The sequence below is a fragment of the Mytilus californianus genome, unplaced genomic scaffold, assembly GCF_021869535.1.
Source record: "Mytilus californianus isolate M0D057914Y unplaced genomic scaffold, xbMytCali1.0.p SCAF_6, whole genome shotgun sequence".
In the NCBI taxonomy this organism is placed as follows: domain Eukaryota; kingdom Metazoa; phylum Mollusca; class Bivalvia; order Mytilida; family Mytilidae; genus Mytilus; species Mytilus californianus.
This window is the reverse complement of record NW_026262712.1, coordinates 80,453,190-80,471,941: the sequence shown is the minus strand read 5'-3', so window position 1 is coordinate 80,471,941 and position 18,752 is coordinate 80,453,190. Positions and strand designations below refer to the sequence as shown.

Genomic DNA, 18,752 nt, shown 5'->3' with positions numbered 1-18,752 from the left:
AAGTTTGGAATAAAATGACAGGTGATTATAAAAGAGGGACGAAAGATACCCGAGGGACAGTCAAACTCATAGATCGAAAACAAACTGACAACGCCATGGCCAAAAATAAAAAGACAAACAGACAAATAATAGTAAAGATGACACAACATAGAAAACTGAAGACTAAGCAACACGAACCCCACCAAAAACTGGGGGTGATCTCAGGTTCTCCGGTCAAATAAAACAATTGGTCAAACATTCTTGGGCTTTACACTGCTTGAAAGATTTATATGTTTTCTTTAAAATGAGCCATAAATGAAAATTTTAGGCCCAGAAATAATTCAAAAAATAATCAAAGTAAATTCAATTTACCTAGACTCATTTTTTGCATCAATAAAATTTTATAATAAACAAGAAATAATTGTAACAGGATGCTGTTACGAAGTCTCCCAAACAAAGCTCCCATAATTCGTCATTCCCATGGTCGCCTGACATTGGGCAAAGTCCAGTACACATTGGTTTGGTCTAGTAAAGTGATATGCATATGTCACATAATGTGACCCCTAGGAGATTGACCCTGTATATCATTCAAATTATTTTGAAATGACAAACAGGAATAAATATGGTTTAGGAGTGGGGACCGTTTACAAGTTCTCAAACAGGAGGGGGTGGGTTGACCCCAGGGACTCCCCCTATATTTCATTTGATTTGTTATATTGTCCCATACATGAATATATATGGTTTAGGAGTGGAGATTTCAACCGTTTACAAGTTCTCGAACAATAGGGGGTGGGGTGACCCCAGGGACTCCCCCTATATTTCATTTGATTTGTTATATTGTCCCATACATTAATATATATGGTTTAGGGGTGGGGATCTCGACCGTTTCCAAGTTCTCAAACAGGAGGGGGTGGGGTGACCCCAGGGACTCCCCCTATATTTCATTTGATTTGTTATATTGTCCCATATATTAATATATATGGTTTAGGGGTGGGGATCTCGACCGTTTCCAAGTTTTCAAACAGGAGGAGGTGGGGTGACCCCAGGGACTCCCCCTATATTACATTTAATTTGTTATATTGTCCCATACATGAAAATATATGGTTTAGGGGTGGGGATATCGACCGTTTACAAGTTCTGAAACAGAAGGGGGTGGGGTGACGCCAGGGATTCCCCCAAATTTTCATTTGATTTGTTTTATTGTCCCATACAAGTATATATATGGTTTAGGGGTGGGGATCGCGACCGTTTACAAGATAAAAGAACATTTTCAAATTGAAGGGGGGTGGGATGACCCCCAGGGACTCACCCTATATTTTATTTGATTTGTTTCATTGTCCTGTTCTCATTACTGAAGACCACGCGTGTCTATCACTTACTGTTTTCGAGTATAAATAGTCATTTGAAAATAAAATCCCATAGGGTTCTATAGTAAACCCCTCCCTTCTTTAGGCCCCTCAAAATACCCCTAAATAGTTCCCAATGCACAAACGAAAGATTGATGGCTCCGCTAGACATGTTAGTCTTACATTTTATGAAACCCTAAGTTAATCTGACAAGGGGTCCGAGTTGTTTTCTTAGACGGTCTGAGTGGACTCGGTCCGACTTGTCTCTGGGACGAGTTATTCCGCATTTCTTAAAACATCGACCTGATTGGTCGACATTGATTACGTCGATTTCCGGTTTTTCATTCATAAAATAACAACAAGTTCAGTGATAAACGAAATAATTTAATAAAAGAAAGGAATTTAAATGTGCATACATTTAATTGAAATCAATTAAATAATCACAATCTTCATAAACTAAAAGAATATCATGATTAAGAGTACTTTCGCTTAATCGGACTTTATATCATCAGAATCAAACGAACTAACGCCGGTTTCGTGTAAGTTAAAATTACCGCCAACTTAGACTACATGTGTACTATATATAACTTTATTCCCTCTATCATAGAGATTTGGTGTACATGAACAATATTCCTGCGCATTTTGCCATTTGGGAAATATAAACGACTTGTAATTACAGATTTTCGGCGATGAAATATTTCATACAATTGTTCTTTGCCATCTTAGCCAAAAGCACAGGGGATGATAAACTACGTACGGATTTCTATTGAGCACTATTTCCTATGTGCAACTTCAAATATTATGCGTCGTTCGACGATCATTTAAGGTTATTCTGATCATATTTTTTGTATTCCAGAATTAAAAGAATGAAAAAAATGTCCAATTAGTTATAAATAACATATTAGCCTGCTAGATTACAACAATGGCACTTTTTTCAGCATTCGTTAGGAAGAACACAAATCTAGGGTGCTAGCATAAGGCAGCTTAACTGCCTAAAAATAAATTTGTATAAGTGTTAATAGAAGGGCTGAAGTTCCTACATGTGTGCTGACTGCTAATCCTTCGACAATAATTTCAGTTCTTCAATGGTTGATCCTAGAAGGAAGATAACTGACTAAAACTTATGTCCAAGATTGATCTTTCTCGCAGTCATATAATCAGAAATCAGTCAAAATGCTAGATCTGGTTTATCAAGGACAAATTGTGTACTCACTTTGGTACTTTGAGTACAGAGTACAATTTTATGACTGAAAGGGGCATAATATAATTATGTTATATTAATCCCAGTCCTGAATATAATCATGATAATTGCATGGAACATTTGGAATAGTAATTTATAGCATAAAAATTCATATATTATAAATATGACTTTTTTGTATGGTGTTTTTTATTTTTTTTTTATTCTAAATATATAGAGTGTAGGGTTTTTGAATGGTTTTCTTTCTTTTTTTTCCATATATATATATATACCGGTATATTTAAAACATTATTTTTTTCAATAAGTTATAGCATCTGTAGAGCTTTAAAAATCCATGGTTCTCGTTAGCTAGGGCCATGAATACACCCATGAACTTCTTCCATATACATTGTACTGCCCATATTCAATATGCTGAATATTCTGTCAAGTTGCGCATGTTTGAAAACTGGTTAAAAGTGTAATCCAAATAATGATTTATTTTCCCTTTTTTGACGCATTCCAAAGACGCTGTAACACTGAAGCCATTTTTTTGGCTGGACTTTTTGAGAGCACATTTTTCTAATACCTGCAGGTGCTGCTTGTACTGATTGTATGTGCTGTATACATTGTATGTATCTGTTCAATTATTGATACTGTTTTGGTTTTAAATATACCTGGCAGTCAGTTAAAGAGCTCTAAGGAGCTCATGTTCTATTTTAATTTGTAACAAGAGTGCACAGGCTTAACTGTCTTGACTGTTAAACTTTTCATTGAATTCATGTTGAAAGTCTGTAATATGAAGGTTTCACTACAAGTATCATATAAACTTAACATTATCATTGTTCTATGAGGATGAGGTCACGGTCAGATGTCAGAGCCATGCAGACAGACATGTTCACCTTACAATCATTTCATACACCAAATAGAGTGGTCCTATCACTAAAAATACCTCAGAAACACATCAAACCACAAACTCTTAGCATTGACCAATGAACCATGCAAATAAGGTTAAGGTCATATGAACCCTGCCCGACAGACATTTACATCTTACAATCATTCCATACACCAAATATACTTGACCTGTAACCTGGTAACATATAAAATCTTGAGAAATGGACCAAACCACAAAAACGAAACATTGTCCAATGAACCAAGAAAAACAGGTCAAGGTCAGATGAAACCTGCCAGACAGACATGTACACATTACAATCATTCCATACACCAAATATAGTGGCCATATTCCTTATAGAACCTGAGAAATAGACCAAACCACAAAAACTAAGCATTGTCCAATGAACCATAAAATTGAGGTCAAGGTTAGATGAACCCTACCAGTCGGACATGTACACCTTACAATCATTCCATACACCATATATACACCTTATCGCTATTCCCGCTTGACCCGAGAATCTGTCCCGCTTGAACTTTTGACGTCATACAACAATCACTTTTCCATTGTGGCGTCAGATATTTTCTATTATGACGTCAAAATTTTACGGGAACTTTTGTGATGTCCAGTAATGGCGGACAAATAGCGATAAGGTGTATTGTTGACCTAATGCTTCTAGTTATCTAGTATCTGAGATATGGACTTTGCCAGGTTCATGTAACTTAAACCTTATTCGCTGATCACTGAAATTAGGTAGATATCAGGTGAACCCTACCTGATGGACATGTAGACGTTGCAAGAAACCAATAAACCAAATATAGTCTATTACTCATAATATTAAGTGCAAGAGTATTTCACTTGCCAGAAACTGTATTCTTTTTTTCAAACAGTCACTGAAATACGAAAATGAGACCAAGGACAATGGACATATGACAGACAGTTACTTTGAAGCATAAGGAATCTGTATACATGGTATACAAGGTATGAAGCATCTCAGTGGGAAAGCCACACGTCAGTTCTGCGCCTCCTTCCATATGACGTAACGGACAAGAATTCAAGGGCGACAATCGCGATTTTTAAATAGACGGCGACAGTATCGCACCATCTAGGTAATTTGTTTACATCGTGTACGTTTGATTTTTCAAGAAATTTATTATTAAAGACAATTAAACTTGCATCATTTCATCATCAATTAGTTATATAGGTAAGTTTAACAGGTGACCATGCTTTTTTTTCCACTTAGGAGATTTTATTTTACAAGAAACAAACATCTGAAAATGGCAAGTGACGTTGTTGTTTTGGAAGATAAAAATATGGCGGGTGTTTTCCCCTTCTGAAAATAACTGACACATTTGCATCCTAATGGCTATTTAAATATAAAATGACCAAAAATAGTATCTATGATGATGGGAGTCCCTAAATATTTGCATAATTACCCATCACTCCGTGTCAAATTGCAACTGAGGCTGCGAAAGGGAAGCACATAAATCGACGCCATTTTTCAACAGATCCACATGAATAGTAGGTTTCTGTGCTCACAAAATCCTAGTAATATTATTTTAATGGTTAGTAGAAAGATATGAACAATAATCATAACAAAATTTTATTGATCAGATCGGTTTATGCCAAATTATGGCTATTTATTTGCCCCTTTTTCGATGCTGAAATTTCCACAGACCACATGTAAATAAACGCCCCTTTCCCAGCGTGAGACATCAATTTTAAATAAAACTTTAATTTTGGCCTGTCAATGATAGCATTTATATTTTAGTTTAATTATTACGGTTGTGTAAAGCATTTGTGATCATTTGTTTGATTCTCTCGAATAGTAAACAGGTTAGTTCAATGAGTGTGTGACAAAAAAAATAACAACAGAATAGAGTACTATGGCTAAAAGTTAAAGAATAGAGAAAAATTGACTAAAAATATAAGGAATAGAGAAAAATGTTGTGCTAATTTATTGAGAAGAGAAAAGAGAATGATGGGCAAAAAGTATAAAGAATAGAGACAAAGATTTAATAATATAGAAATGGAGGACACCCCATCCAGACCCTTGTTTATGTGAACAACAGTACCATTTTTTTGTTAAATAATGCATATATGGTCATGAAAAATATTTTGAACAGATTTCAGGTATATGAAATATTAATCAGGAGGGAAGTATCAGTTCTGCCCCTCCTTCCATGCTAAAAAAACACACAAATTATATGTGATTGATTGTTGATTTTTAACGCCACAGTATTAGCAAGGTATGTGTTGTGGCCAGGTTTTATTGGTGGTGGATGCCTGATTGCTCATATACTTTATAGTACAGCCCCGAAGAATTCCCTCAGATTTGAGGGAATCTCAAATTTCACAACTGATTAGCTTCACAGTTTGAAGTCCTTGTAATTTATATATCACTCTTCCCAATAAACCATATTTATTGACATGAATAAACTGACCACAGATGTTACACATACGTTATCTGATAAGAAAGTCAACATTTCGCCATTTTCTGTCTTTACTTGAAATATAAATATAAATATTCTTCATAAGATTTTGACAATCTAGTCAGTGTTTTTTTTCATTAATCATGTTCAGATACAGTTAAAGGAATGTAATATGAAGTTATGATTTTTTTTTTTATTAATTTTCCATTTTTTTTAAATTTAGAATAGACCCATAATCTGTTGTCATTTTGAAGATTAATTTTCATTAGAAATGAATATTTTTAGTAATTTTCACATTTATTTTGATAAAATGTCATTTAATGATAAAAGGAAATTTCCTAAATATTTAAAAGAAATTCTTAATAGAATATTCATTAGGCAAAGACAATTTGGAAAAAGAACCCTCCTTTTTATACGCCCGTTAATGAGAGGTACAAATGTATTATGGTATACCGTTGTCCATCCGTTTGTCTGTCCGTCCGTCATAGATAACCATAGACCTTTGATTACAGCAATCCTAGTTCAGATAACTTGCACAAGGAGAGTTTGAATTCTCAACCTGAATGCAGACTTACTTGTGCATTTACTTTATATTTTTGCTCTCATACTGATATTTTTTTGTTTGTAATTATGACGTTTACTTACATTTAATATCATAAAATATATATTAATATCTATTAAACAGATTGATATGTTATTATAGTGATGAATTTAACTTTAACATGTTAAGATACTGAAGTAAATGAATAAATAAATAGAAAAATTTCTTTGAACATATGTTGCTGTATATGATTATGACCTTTTCCTATCAGACATATCATATAAAGTCATTAAAATAAATTATTTATTTACATCAAAAGTCTAAATTTTTTTGTTTTTTTTTTATTGAAGCTTATATACATACTTTTGATTATTTAAGATTAAAATAAGAATAATTTCAATTTCAAAAAAATAATAACAAATATCTAAAAACAAACTTAAGTATACCGGTATACATTATGGGATTTTTTTTTTTTTTTTTTTTAACTTTCAAAGTATTTAAGTTGTATTAAATTTTGTTTATTTGATTGAAGCTTATTTACTTATAATTATTTAAGATATTATTTACATATGTTTCATTTTAACATTATTTTTATGCATTTGTATTTATTTATCTTTAAATAAACTTTTTTTTTCTTAACATTTTTATATTTTTATATATACAAAGTGAAACACCATAATCATTTTATATTGATGACATGGGGTAGATGTACATGAGACAATGCTGCTGCTGCAATACAATACAACATTCATAGATGCAAAGCAAGCACATTAGCCATATACATGTATGTACTGTAGTATTTGAGACATAAAAAAATATCAAAGATGTAAAAGGTCTACTTTAATGATTTATTAGGTGTGAAGGACTTAAACGGAGTGGTTTTAGAATCGTTCACTTCTCCCAGAAGTATCCTTGATGTCTCTCTAGTGGCCTCTCATGACATGACTTTTCACTGTTATATGCTTCCTTGGAGATTTTGAAGTGTGGTGACCCCTGCACCTAAATAAATCATTTTCAGCAGATACATATCTCTGTTTTCAGACTATTTGATGAAAAGTTTAAACTAATATTCAAATTAGAAAAAATGAAAACTGAGCAACTTGAACCCACAAAATACAGATGATCTCAGGTGCTCTGGAAGAGTAAGCAGATCCTGCTCCATGTGTAGTATTTAGAATGAGATGCCTAGGTGCCCTTTTCCTATATGTAATCACATGAATTTGCAAATTATTGTGTGCTTTTATTATTGCAAATTTGAAGAATGGAATAAAATGTGTAAAAAGTATTGCTTTTGCAGAAAAATCAGCACACATATATAGGAATGGTATATATGTATCTGATTTAAGTATAGATCCTGTGTCCAAGCTTTGTTTTCTTGTAATAAGCTTGGACATAGGATTTGCATTTTAATCAGATTAAAAGGTATCAGAATGCAATTTATTATTTAGATACTCACCCACTCACATTATTGCAGTAATAAAAACTTTGCTATCCTTTCTGAATTTACAGTACCTAAAATTTCCATCATGATAGACCTCGAAAAAGATTAGTGTGAAATAAAAGTTGTGGGTCGAAAAATGAATATCAACGCAACAAAACAGGATCACCAAAAATCAGAGTGAGACATTCATATGCCATCTTCAAAGCAGACCTCAGAAGCAATATAGCTTTTTTTAATGCTCTTAATGGTCATATAGCTCTCACTTGTATTAAGACTTGTATGTACTAGGCATTGAGCATACCTGTTGAAGGTTAATCCAGGAAAGCCCTTGGATACATTCAATTTAAAATATTTTTTTTTCATTTTCAATGAAGGAATAGTGTAATTAATGAATGCTATATTCAACTGACAACTGAAGTCATTTATATGGAAAAATTCATTCATAGAATAAACCAGTTTCAATGTACTACATCAATCTGTTATACACTGCAGCATAATTAAACAAATAATTAAATAGATGCAGAAAATTATTGAAACAAGGAGTCTGAGCAACATGAAAAAAATCAACAAATGACGGAGTAAAGCCTTTAAACCTATCAACATTTTTATGTAAAACATATTAAAAATCCAGGAAACATCATCACACTTCATTGTCTGAATCAATTTCGTGGTTAAAAACTGGTAAAATTGACATCATTTGCTCCATTTTGCAATGAAATAACGCCAAAAACGTTAAAAAAATGTTGAATTTTGACCTCCGGTTGAGGTATTTATTATGTAAACAAGACTCGAAGTGACGGGGAATTCTTTACATAGTCATGTGCCCATGTGTTTCTGGGTCACATTTATTTATATCTCAACCAATGAAAAGCTTTAGGATGCAATTGTGTCAGTTATTTTCAGACGGGGGTATTACCCACGGTTTTTTGGAAACGAACGGAGGTAGTCTTTTGATTTATCATATTTCAATAACGAAGCACTTATTTTAATACATTTTTGGCAGTCGTGTGACAAAATCTATTCTGATGAAGATTAAACCGCAAATACTGTTGGATGATAAGTCGTTTTGATAAATTTATTGTCTGAATCATATGCTACGTTTTTGTTTACACGCTGATTACAGCGCCGCCTCGAAATTTTTAAATTATGTCCCCTTTCCCGCGTGACCACCGGAAAGAACTCTTCAATGTCACTGGCTTTCCCACTGTCTATGTCTTCTAACTTCTGAAATATAAAGCTTTATACAAATAAAACCCTATGTCTCGCATTCTGCGGCAAGACAAAAATGAAAACAACTTTTGAGACCCTTTTATCATGTTGGAACGGAAGGTATCACAGCAAAAACATAGTCTAACAAGACATCATGATTATCAGGCCCAACAGCCAGGAATTTTCAAGGGGGTTACATCGACTCGGGACAAACAAAATCTGAACTTTGATAGTCACAGTTCTAACAGTTCTAACAGAATGTCGACTTTAGTCTTATATAGTGCTTATTTTTTTTCAAAGGAGGGTTCGTACGAACCCCTCCTCCCCCTTTTACTTGCTACGGGTCTATTATTTGGAATAGTTCAAAACGATGTTGCTGGTATGGGGCTACGCTAAAAATGTTAAATCGACTGTAACTATGAACCAACTTTCGTTTAAGAATTTGCGCCAAAAAAATAAAGTATGTTCCAGTTGAGGGAAGGAAACGAAAAATATGCGGTGTTAAAATTGATTTTAGCTACCTCAATTTTTATACACATCGATGTGCTACTGGATGTAACAGTGTAATGGAGGAAGATTTTGAAAATGAATATCCTGGTCTCATAAGGTCTCATAAGAGCTGTTAATAGATAACCTTCAGGTTTGTATAAGACAGGATGAAAATAATTGTGTAAAACAAAATGCATGAAACAACTGTGTGCAAAAGCGAAAATAAATTAAAAAAAATAACAATGCGTAGCAATAGATGAAAAAGAATAGACAATCCACAAAAAATCACCCCCAAAGAATATCAAATTGTCGTCCCGTAAACGGTATATGAATCAGGAACATATATTTGATTGTTCCCAGTATAAATAAATACTTACACAGATGCGGATTTAGCCTAGGGGCAGGGGGCCGTCCGGCCCCTTATGGAGCTACATATATGATGAGTGCATATACTTTTTTACAAGTAACACTGCAAAAATTTGCTTGCAAGGGCCCCCTTTTGTCAAAATCCTGGACCCGCACCTGTTACACTTGCAAAAACGAAGGGGGAAAAGATCACCTAAACTCATGTCAGTATTTTTTAGATATATCTATGTATTAGATGTGGTTATCTGAGGTGCGTCAGTCCCGACTATATTAATTAGACGACTATACAGCTGATTAGCATAGAAGCAATCAATGATCATTTTATCTTTTTTCTTTTTCTTATAAGAACACTAATTGGCATTGATAAAACTGGAAAAGTGTCATTTTTCTCAAATTTTCGAGATGCAGTAACACTTTCAGAAGATCTTTCATAGTTATGGAGTTGGAATGAAATCTTAATTGCGTCTTGTTTTCTGTCATCAAATTGATACCTTATCACTCTTGTGTATTGCAATATGAATCGCTGTACTATCTTGTCTTTTTCTGGTTTCATTGCCAAAACCTGAAATGTTTGCAGAAAAATGATAAAACTTCATTTTCAGTACAATTATATTCCACAGTGCTATGTATCATGGATCACTTTGATCAAAACAAGATACTCTGCGACATGCAACGTTGGTTCAGACTCGATAAAAGATCATTTGAGTCCCAGCTACTTATATTTATACATGAAATAGCAGGGAACTTGGAGGATGGCGACCGGACAGACATCATCTTGCTGGACTTGTCAAGGTCATTGATAAGGTACCACACACAAAAAAAAATCCGTTCACATTTGGTTACGCCATCGATACTTGGAGGGGTAATTTTAACCAAAAACAACTACTACACAGTACTCTCCCTAAGATAAAAAAAAAACAATTCTAATTTGTGTGTTTTGGGCATGCATCGTAAAACATGGTCTAACCCGCCACTTGCAATTGAAAAGTCCTTGTATCAAGTCAAAATACGAATAGGTCACTGAAAAAGAAATTACAAAAGTTGATAAACGGCTGTTTTGACATCTCTTTTTTTTTTTTGCAATGTTGATATATATGGACGTTCTGTGTCTGAAATAACTTGACTTAATAGGCTCTATTCTTTAAAAAAAATCTATGTCAATAGATGTTAATGTGAAGCATCAGCTTATGTGACGCGGCGCGGGTATATTTGATAACAAATGAATATTTGGCTTGGAATATTAAATTTGTCACTGGAAGAAATGTGTTTACCTGGTCTATATAAGAAAGAAATTTGAATTTAGTCTATTTCGGGCCGTTAAATTTTACTCCGATTGACAGATTCATTAACTTAAAAGTCAGTGTTTGAATGATTTACCCATGCATGTTATTGCAAACAGTTTTGTAAATGTAGCTTATCCAGAACACTAATTAATACGGCGAGTGCGTCAAACTAGCCTATTAACTGACTTTGCATTAAAGGGGTATTGGATTTTAGTATAGGTGCTTATTTCGAGTATGTTTCATTGGCGAATCCAGGGGGTGTTCCGGAACCCCCTTTTTTCGTATTTTTAAATTAAAAACTTTTTTTTTAATTATGTGAACGTTTCATTGTTTCGGGGGTTGGAACATCCCCCTTTCAAAATTGCTGGATCTGCGCCTGGTCTATTAACCTCCAGAACATGACATGAAGAGTAACAGAGGTAATGAAAGTCTCTTATTTTCTTGCTTCAGATGGTAACCCATTGTGAAATGGGTGTGCCAGTGGCTGGACTGCATGTAGCAGGTTATAACATAAAACCATTGTTTAAATAATGCATAGGTGACACGGGAAATGTTGCCATTGGCGGATCGGGGGGGGGGGGGGGGGGGGGGGGGGTCCGGAGGTTGGAACCCCCCTTTTTCGATTTTTTTTTTTTAACTATATGTGAACGTTTCATGGTGATCTACCTTTACAAAATGGGTGTACCCGCTCCTGTGCTTAACGGGTTTGTGGTTGCGGAAGATGCAAAAATCAAAGAAGTTCATTAACATATGAGCATATGAAAGTAGAGGATTTTTTTAACTAATCCATCATAATTCAGAATTCTGTATTATTAATGTATATATATAAACATGCCAAGAAAAGACCTATATATAAAACCTTAAATAATCGATTATAAAAGTGTTTCAGAAGTTAATAAAACATTTTTATATTTCTAAAACTAGTTTTACTCCCACAACATTTTGTGCTTGGGCGAACGCAGGCTATCTGGACCTTATGTTGTTCGTTATTGTTGGTCTCTGTATAAAATTGAGAATGGAAATGGGGAATATGTCAAAGAGACAACAACCCGTCCAAAGAGCAGGCAACAGCCGAAGGCCACCAATGGGTCCTCAATGCAGCGAGAAAATCCCGCACCCGGAGGTGGTCCTCAGCTGGCCCCTAAATAAAATTGTGTGCTAGTTCAGTGAAAATGAACGTCACAATAAACTCCAAAACATATAAATGAACTAAAATTAAAAAACATACATGACTAACAAAGGCCAGAGGCTCCTGACTTGGGACAGGCGCAAAAATGCGGCGGGGTTAAACATGTTTTGTGAGATCTCAACCTTCCCCCTATACCTCTAGTCAATGTAGAAAAAAGAAACTCATAACAATTCCGATGCAAAGACCCTATGAGTGAATCAATATTATTACCAAAATATGCAATCCTTAATGACTTGACAAAAGTATTGTAACTATATCCTTTCAGAATAAGTCTGTTTAAAGGTTTGGTTAGCTTTTGAGGTGAATGCCGACATGTTTGTGCTTTGTAAATAATATTACAATAAAATATTGGATGTGAAATACCTGAACGTATAAGATGTCTGCATGTTGATTTATATTTACGAATGATGTCCTTGTACCGATGATAAAATTTAGTAAATATTTTGACTAGTTTGTGATATCGAAAACCCTGGTGTAATAATTTTTCAGTAATACAGAGATTTCTTTCGTTGAAATCAAATACGTTGTTACATACACGAGCGAATCGAACAAGTTGAGATATATAAACACCATAAGATGGCGACAAGGGAAAGTCACCATCTAAAAATGGATAATTAACAATAGGAAATGAAAAATCATCTCTTTTATCATAAATTTTGGTATTAAGTTTCCCGTTAAAAATAAAGATATCAAGATCCAGGAAAGGGCAGTGTTCATTGTTAGTATTAGCTTTATTTAAAGTCAGTTCGGCAGGATAAATATCTTTAGTGTACATACTGAAGTCGTCATTATTGAGAGCCAATATATCATCTAAATATCTAAAAGTATTATTAAATTTTTGAATCAGATGTTGTTTCGATGAGTCTTAGCTGATTTTAGTCATAAATTGTAACTCATAACAAAACAGAAACAGGTCCGCAATAAGTGGTGCACAGTTAGTCCCCATGGGAATTCCGATAACCTGACGATATACGGAATCTCCATAGCGAACAAAAATGTTATCTAGTAAAAATTCAAGGGCAGTTATAGTATCAAAGCAGGTTCAATTGACATAGTTCTTTTGTTTGTTGTTACTAAAAAATGACCTAAAAGAGTTTGAACATTTATATTCGCATTCCGACTTTTTAAATGCCCATTTAATCAGGTATGTGAATTTTTTCTTAATAAGATTATGAGGCAACGTGGTATATAGGGTAGACAAATCAAAACTTTGAACAGATTCGAAATCACCAATATAAGCATGTAATTTATCAAGTACTTCCAATGAATTTTTGACACTCCAAAAGTAATTTTACCAATATTTTCAAAGGCCTTATTTGAACAATTCATTACCAGGTTTTTGATTGTACCAAGTGTACTTGTAAGTAGAATAGATAGTTTAGTAGTGGAACAATGGCTTGAAGACGAAATAAATCTATATTTGTAAGGAGTTTTATGCAGCTTCGGAAGCCAGTACATAGTTGGAACTTTCATTATATTTGGTTCTGCTTGTAAAGAGGTAGCTAAAAGTTTAAGTTTGTTACAGATGTCATTTTCCGAAATTGGAGTCAGTTGGAATGTTGGTGAATTCGTGATTTCCTTTTTGTAGAACATCAATGTAAAATTTACGTCAAACAATAATGATATTGTTAGCAGCCTTATCAGCCGGGACAAAAATATATTCCTTGGCTAGTTCTTTTAGCTTATGTTTGATACGGGAAATTGAGCTATTATGGTTGTTGTTAGGAGTAAAATGATCATTAAAATGTAGAATACGTATATCAACTATGTTCATTACCGAATTAAAAAAAGAATCTAATGATTTCTTGTCAGCTTTTTCTCGTTTTATCCATTTAGAGCAGTAAGTACGGAGTGAGTCGTGGATGATGTTACGACACTCATTCCAATTAATAATTGACGGGGGACGATATTAAGGTCCTTTACTGAGGAATGATTTCAACTCTCGGTCACGAACGATGTTAAGGTCTCCTGTTATAACATGGGAACTGGGTCCATTTCATGAGGTAGGTGTATTGTCACTGATATTAACATCTTTACACACTTCACTGTAATTAACGTATATACGTAAAACAATTCAAGCATGTACAAGGAAATAAACGAAAAACAAAAATAATATACAGCAACAAACGACAAACACTGAATCTAAATCATTTGCAGCTGACTTTTACAGTTTGTTCTTATGTTGTATTGTTACACTATTGTCGCAGGTTAGGGTAGCGTTTGAGTGCTCACAAACATGTTTAACCCCGTCAGATCCTTTACGTGTCTGTCTCAAGGCAGGAGCCTGTAATTCAGTGGTTGTCGTTGGTTCATGTCTGTTACATTTGTTTTTAGTAAATTTAATTGTTATTAATTAGGCCGTTAATTTTCTGTTTTGAATTGTTTAACATTTCTCTTTATGCCGTGGCCTTTTATAGCTGACAAATGGTATAGGTTTTTCTCATTGTAGAAGGCCGTACGGTGATCTATAGTTACTTACATCCACGTCATTTGAACTATGGCGGATAGTTGTCTCCTTTTTTTGACATTGTGTTGCATGAACTGAAGACAAACTCGATAAAGTTTCATTGATTTCACTGAATAAACTACTTCAACTTTAGCCGGGGTGAACAATATTTTTCAAGATAAAAGACAAACGTAAAACATTACTATATGTCATTAAAAGAAATTTCAATGACCAGCAGATCTAGAAAAACCTTTAGTAGAATACAAGCTGTTAAACAGAAAATGAGATTAGATAAAAGAACATTGCAGATTAAAAAAAGTGACTTTTATTTCATCTGATAAAGGTTGTACAGAACTATATATGGTATCTATATATACATCCTTGCTTTTATTAGTAGCTACGATCCCTCAGTAAGAGCTTTCGTAACACAGAAATTTTCAAAGAATTTAAGGACTTGGCATGGGTTTGAATGTCATATTCACCCGAATGTTTCTTCCTGATAAGTCATTAAGTGGTTTAACCGTCCTATAAATTAGAGATGTGTATCAGTATATGTCTTGAATATTTCTAACTAACTCTGATTGTACTTACCCTGTTTGTGACGAAGAAATTTGTAAACTAGATATGAAAATAAAAATTGTCCATAATTTGTACATTTTAACTTATTTCAGTTCATAAGTTCGTGGATCCTCCAATTCCTTAATCATAACAGAATATTACATCTAATTATTTATCTCCATATTATATACGTATTTATTGTTCTTGTTCGATCATTAATTAAATTCCCGTGACTGTACCCGTTTCAGTGACTAATAATTCACAATTATATTAAATACCGACAAATGAAGAGACGTTAAAGGAATATGGCAGAGGTTTAAAGTTTTATTTGTTTCATATTTTAATCTTTGTTGTGAGGAGTTCATAGGATCATCTACATAGTTCCTCAATATTTATAAAAAAAAAATGTGTCAGATAAAAAGGAAAACTCTACAAATTTTCAAAGAGGATATTGGGATATTAGGCTTTCAAGATTTAAATAATCGTAGTGTGAATAGCTGAGAGCAATGCAGTGAACTGTAATTTTGTTTTTTTCTGTCCTTGATCAAATTGACATTGCCGGGTTTTTTTTATATTTCAACACTATTTTATTTAGCTTTTTTGTTGTACTCAACGATAGACGAATCATTGCCAAATAGACTAAATAACCAATCAAATGACTATAGCTTATGAATAAGATATCAATCTGAAATAAAGTAGTGCAGTGTGATTCTACGAAAAACACAACCGTGATAACCCGGGTCTCACCACCAGAATATATCTGCTACATTTTATAGAGATAAACTCGTTATTAAGTGTTTATTCATTAACTCTTAAATAAAAAACTGTTTTCTATACATCGGAATATTTCCACAGCCTAGAACATATTGGTTTTTGAACAGTCTACTTAGTTATAATTACTTTCCGTATAAAAGTGGAACTCTTTGACTGGGGTGTAGGATTATGATCACCTGTACTTCTCTGGCAGTAAGACCAATGATACAGGGTAGGCCGGGTGCGTGTTTTGCTTCGGTGTGCTGTTTGCACAAATATGCAAGGGTCCTCGGCCAGTCAAGATGGAGGCGTTAATTAAAGATGTGAAACGATCTCGTTTTCAATCATTGGATGTCAGTAAGTGCTAAAACAGTGTATTCAACTACGTGTTTTTTTTCCAGCCTAGTGTCCCCTTATTATTTCTTGCAAATATCATTCTTAAAGGTTTTAATTATTTCGTTTAAAATTAAAACAAGAAAGTTTTAAGACATTTTTTTACACAAAAAACAACACTTGATACTTTTTAAAGGATGAGAGTAACATTGGTAATTGAAAATCAAAGTTGCATGATTTGTCTTGCAGAAGGAAAATTTCGTTGCGGGTTTTCGTCATCCTGATACACATGAAACATTTGTCACTGGACGTAAAGTTAATAACAATCATCATCAAAGGTTTTCTTTGTCCTGATGAACATGAAACATTTGTCACTGGACGTAAAGTAAATAACAATCATCATCAAAGGTTTTCTTTCTCCTGATACACATGAAACATTTGTCACTGGACGTAAAGTAAATAACAATCATCATAAAAGGTTTTCTTTGTCCTGATACACATGAAACATTTGTCACTGGACGTAAAGTAAATAACAATCATCATCAAAGGTTTTCTTTGTCCTAATACACATGAAACATTTGCCACTGGACGTAAAGTAAATAACAATCATCATCAAAGGTTTTCTTTGTCCTGATACACATGAAACATTTGTCACTGGACGTAAAGTAAATAACAATCATCATCAAAGGTTTTCTTTGTCCTAATACACATGAAACATTTGCCACTGGACGTAAAGTAAATAACAATCATCATCAAAGGTTTTCTTTGTCCTGATACACATGAAACATTTGTCACTGGACGTAAAGTAAATAACAATCATCATAAAAGGTTTTCTTTGTCCAGATGAACATGCTGCATTTGTTTGCACCTGTCCTAAGTCAGGAATCTGATGTTCAGTAGTTGTCGTTTGTTGATGTGGTTCATTAGTGTTTCTCGTTTCTCGTTTTTTATATAGATAAGACCGTTGGTTTTCCCGTTTGAATGGTTTTACACTAGTAATTTTTGGGGCCCTTTATAGCTTACTGTTCGGCGTGAGTCAAGGCTCCGTGTTGAAGACGGTACTTTGACCTATAATGGTTTACTTTTATAAATTTTGACTTGGATGGAGAGTTGTCTCATTGGCACTCATACCACATCTTCTTATATCTATGAAACATTTGTCACTGGACTTAAAGTTAATAACAATCATCATCAAAGGTTTTCTTTGTCCTGATGAACATGAAACATTTGTCACTGGATGTAAAGTAAATAACAATCATCATCAAAGGTTTTCTTTGTCCTGATACACATGAAACATTTGTCACTGGACGTAAAGTAAACAACAATCATCATAAAAGGTTTTCTTTGTCCTGATACACATGAAAAAATTGTCACTGGACGTAAAGTAAACAACAATCATCATAAAAGGTTTTCTTTGTCCTGATGAACATGAAACATTTGTCACTGGACGTAAAGTAAATAACAATCAGCATAAAAGGTTTTCTTTGTCCAGATGAACATGCTGCATTTGTTTGCACCTGTCCTAAGTCAGGAATCTGATGTTCAGTAGTTGTCGTTTGTTGATGTGGTTCATTAGTGTTTCTCGTTTCTCGTTTTTTATATAGATAAGACCGTTGGTTTTCCCGTTTGAATGGTTTTACACTAGTAATTTTTGGGGCCCTTTATAGCTTACTGTTCGGCTTGAGCCAAGGCTCCGTGTTGAAGATGGTACTTTGACCTATAATGGTTTACTTTTATAAATTTTGACTTGGATGGAGAGTTGTCTCATTGGCACTCATACCACATCTTCTTATATCTATGAAACATTTGTCACTGGACTTAAAGTTAATAACAATCATCATCAAAGGTTTTCTTTGTCCTGATGAACATGAAACATTTGTCACTGGATGTAAAGTAAGTAACATTCATCATCATGGGTTTTCTTTGTCCTGATGAACATGAAACATTTGTCACTGGACGTAAAGTAAATAACAATAATCATAAAGGTTTTCTTTTGTCCTGATACACATGAAACATTTGTCACTGGACGTAAAGTAAACAACAATCATCATCAAAGGTTTTCTTTGTCCTGATGAACATGTAACATTTGTCACTGGATGTAAAGTAAATAACAATCATCATAAAAGGTTTTCTTTGTCTTGATACACATGAAACATTTGTCACTGGACGTAAAGTAAACAACAATCATCATCAAATTTTTTGTTTGTCATGATACACATGAAACATTTGCCACTGGACGTAAAGTAAACAACAATCATCATCAAAGGTTTTCTTTGTCCTGATACACATGAAACATTTGTCACTGGACGTAAAGTAAACAA

At 33.8% G+C, this 18,752-nt stretch overlaps 1 protein-coding gene across 1 annotated transcript in view; it reads right to left on the bottom strand.

Moving 5' to 3' along the window:
- The window catches only part of LOC127704195 (uncharacterized), a 112,680-nt gene extending 97,137 nt beyond the window's left edge, over nucleotides 1-15,543 (bottom strand). The window contains exon 1 of the mRNA XM_052208131.1: nucleotides 15,379-15,543. Coding sequence (XP_052064091.1) covers nucleotides 15,379-15,443 — 65 coding nt within the window. The 5' untranslated portion in view covers nucleotides 15,444-15,543. The remainder of the gene's footprint in view (nucleotides 1-15,378) is intronic.
- Nucleotides 15,544-18,752: the final 3,209 nt, after the last annotated feature.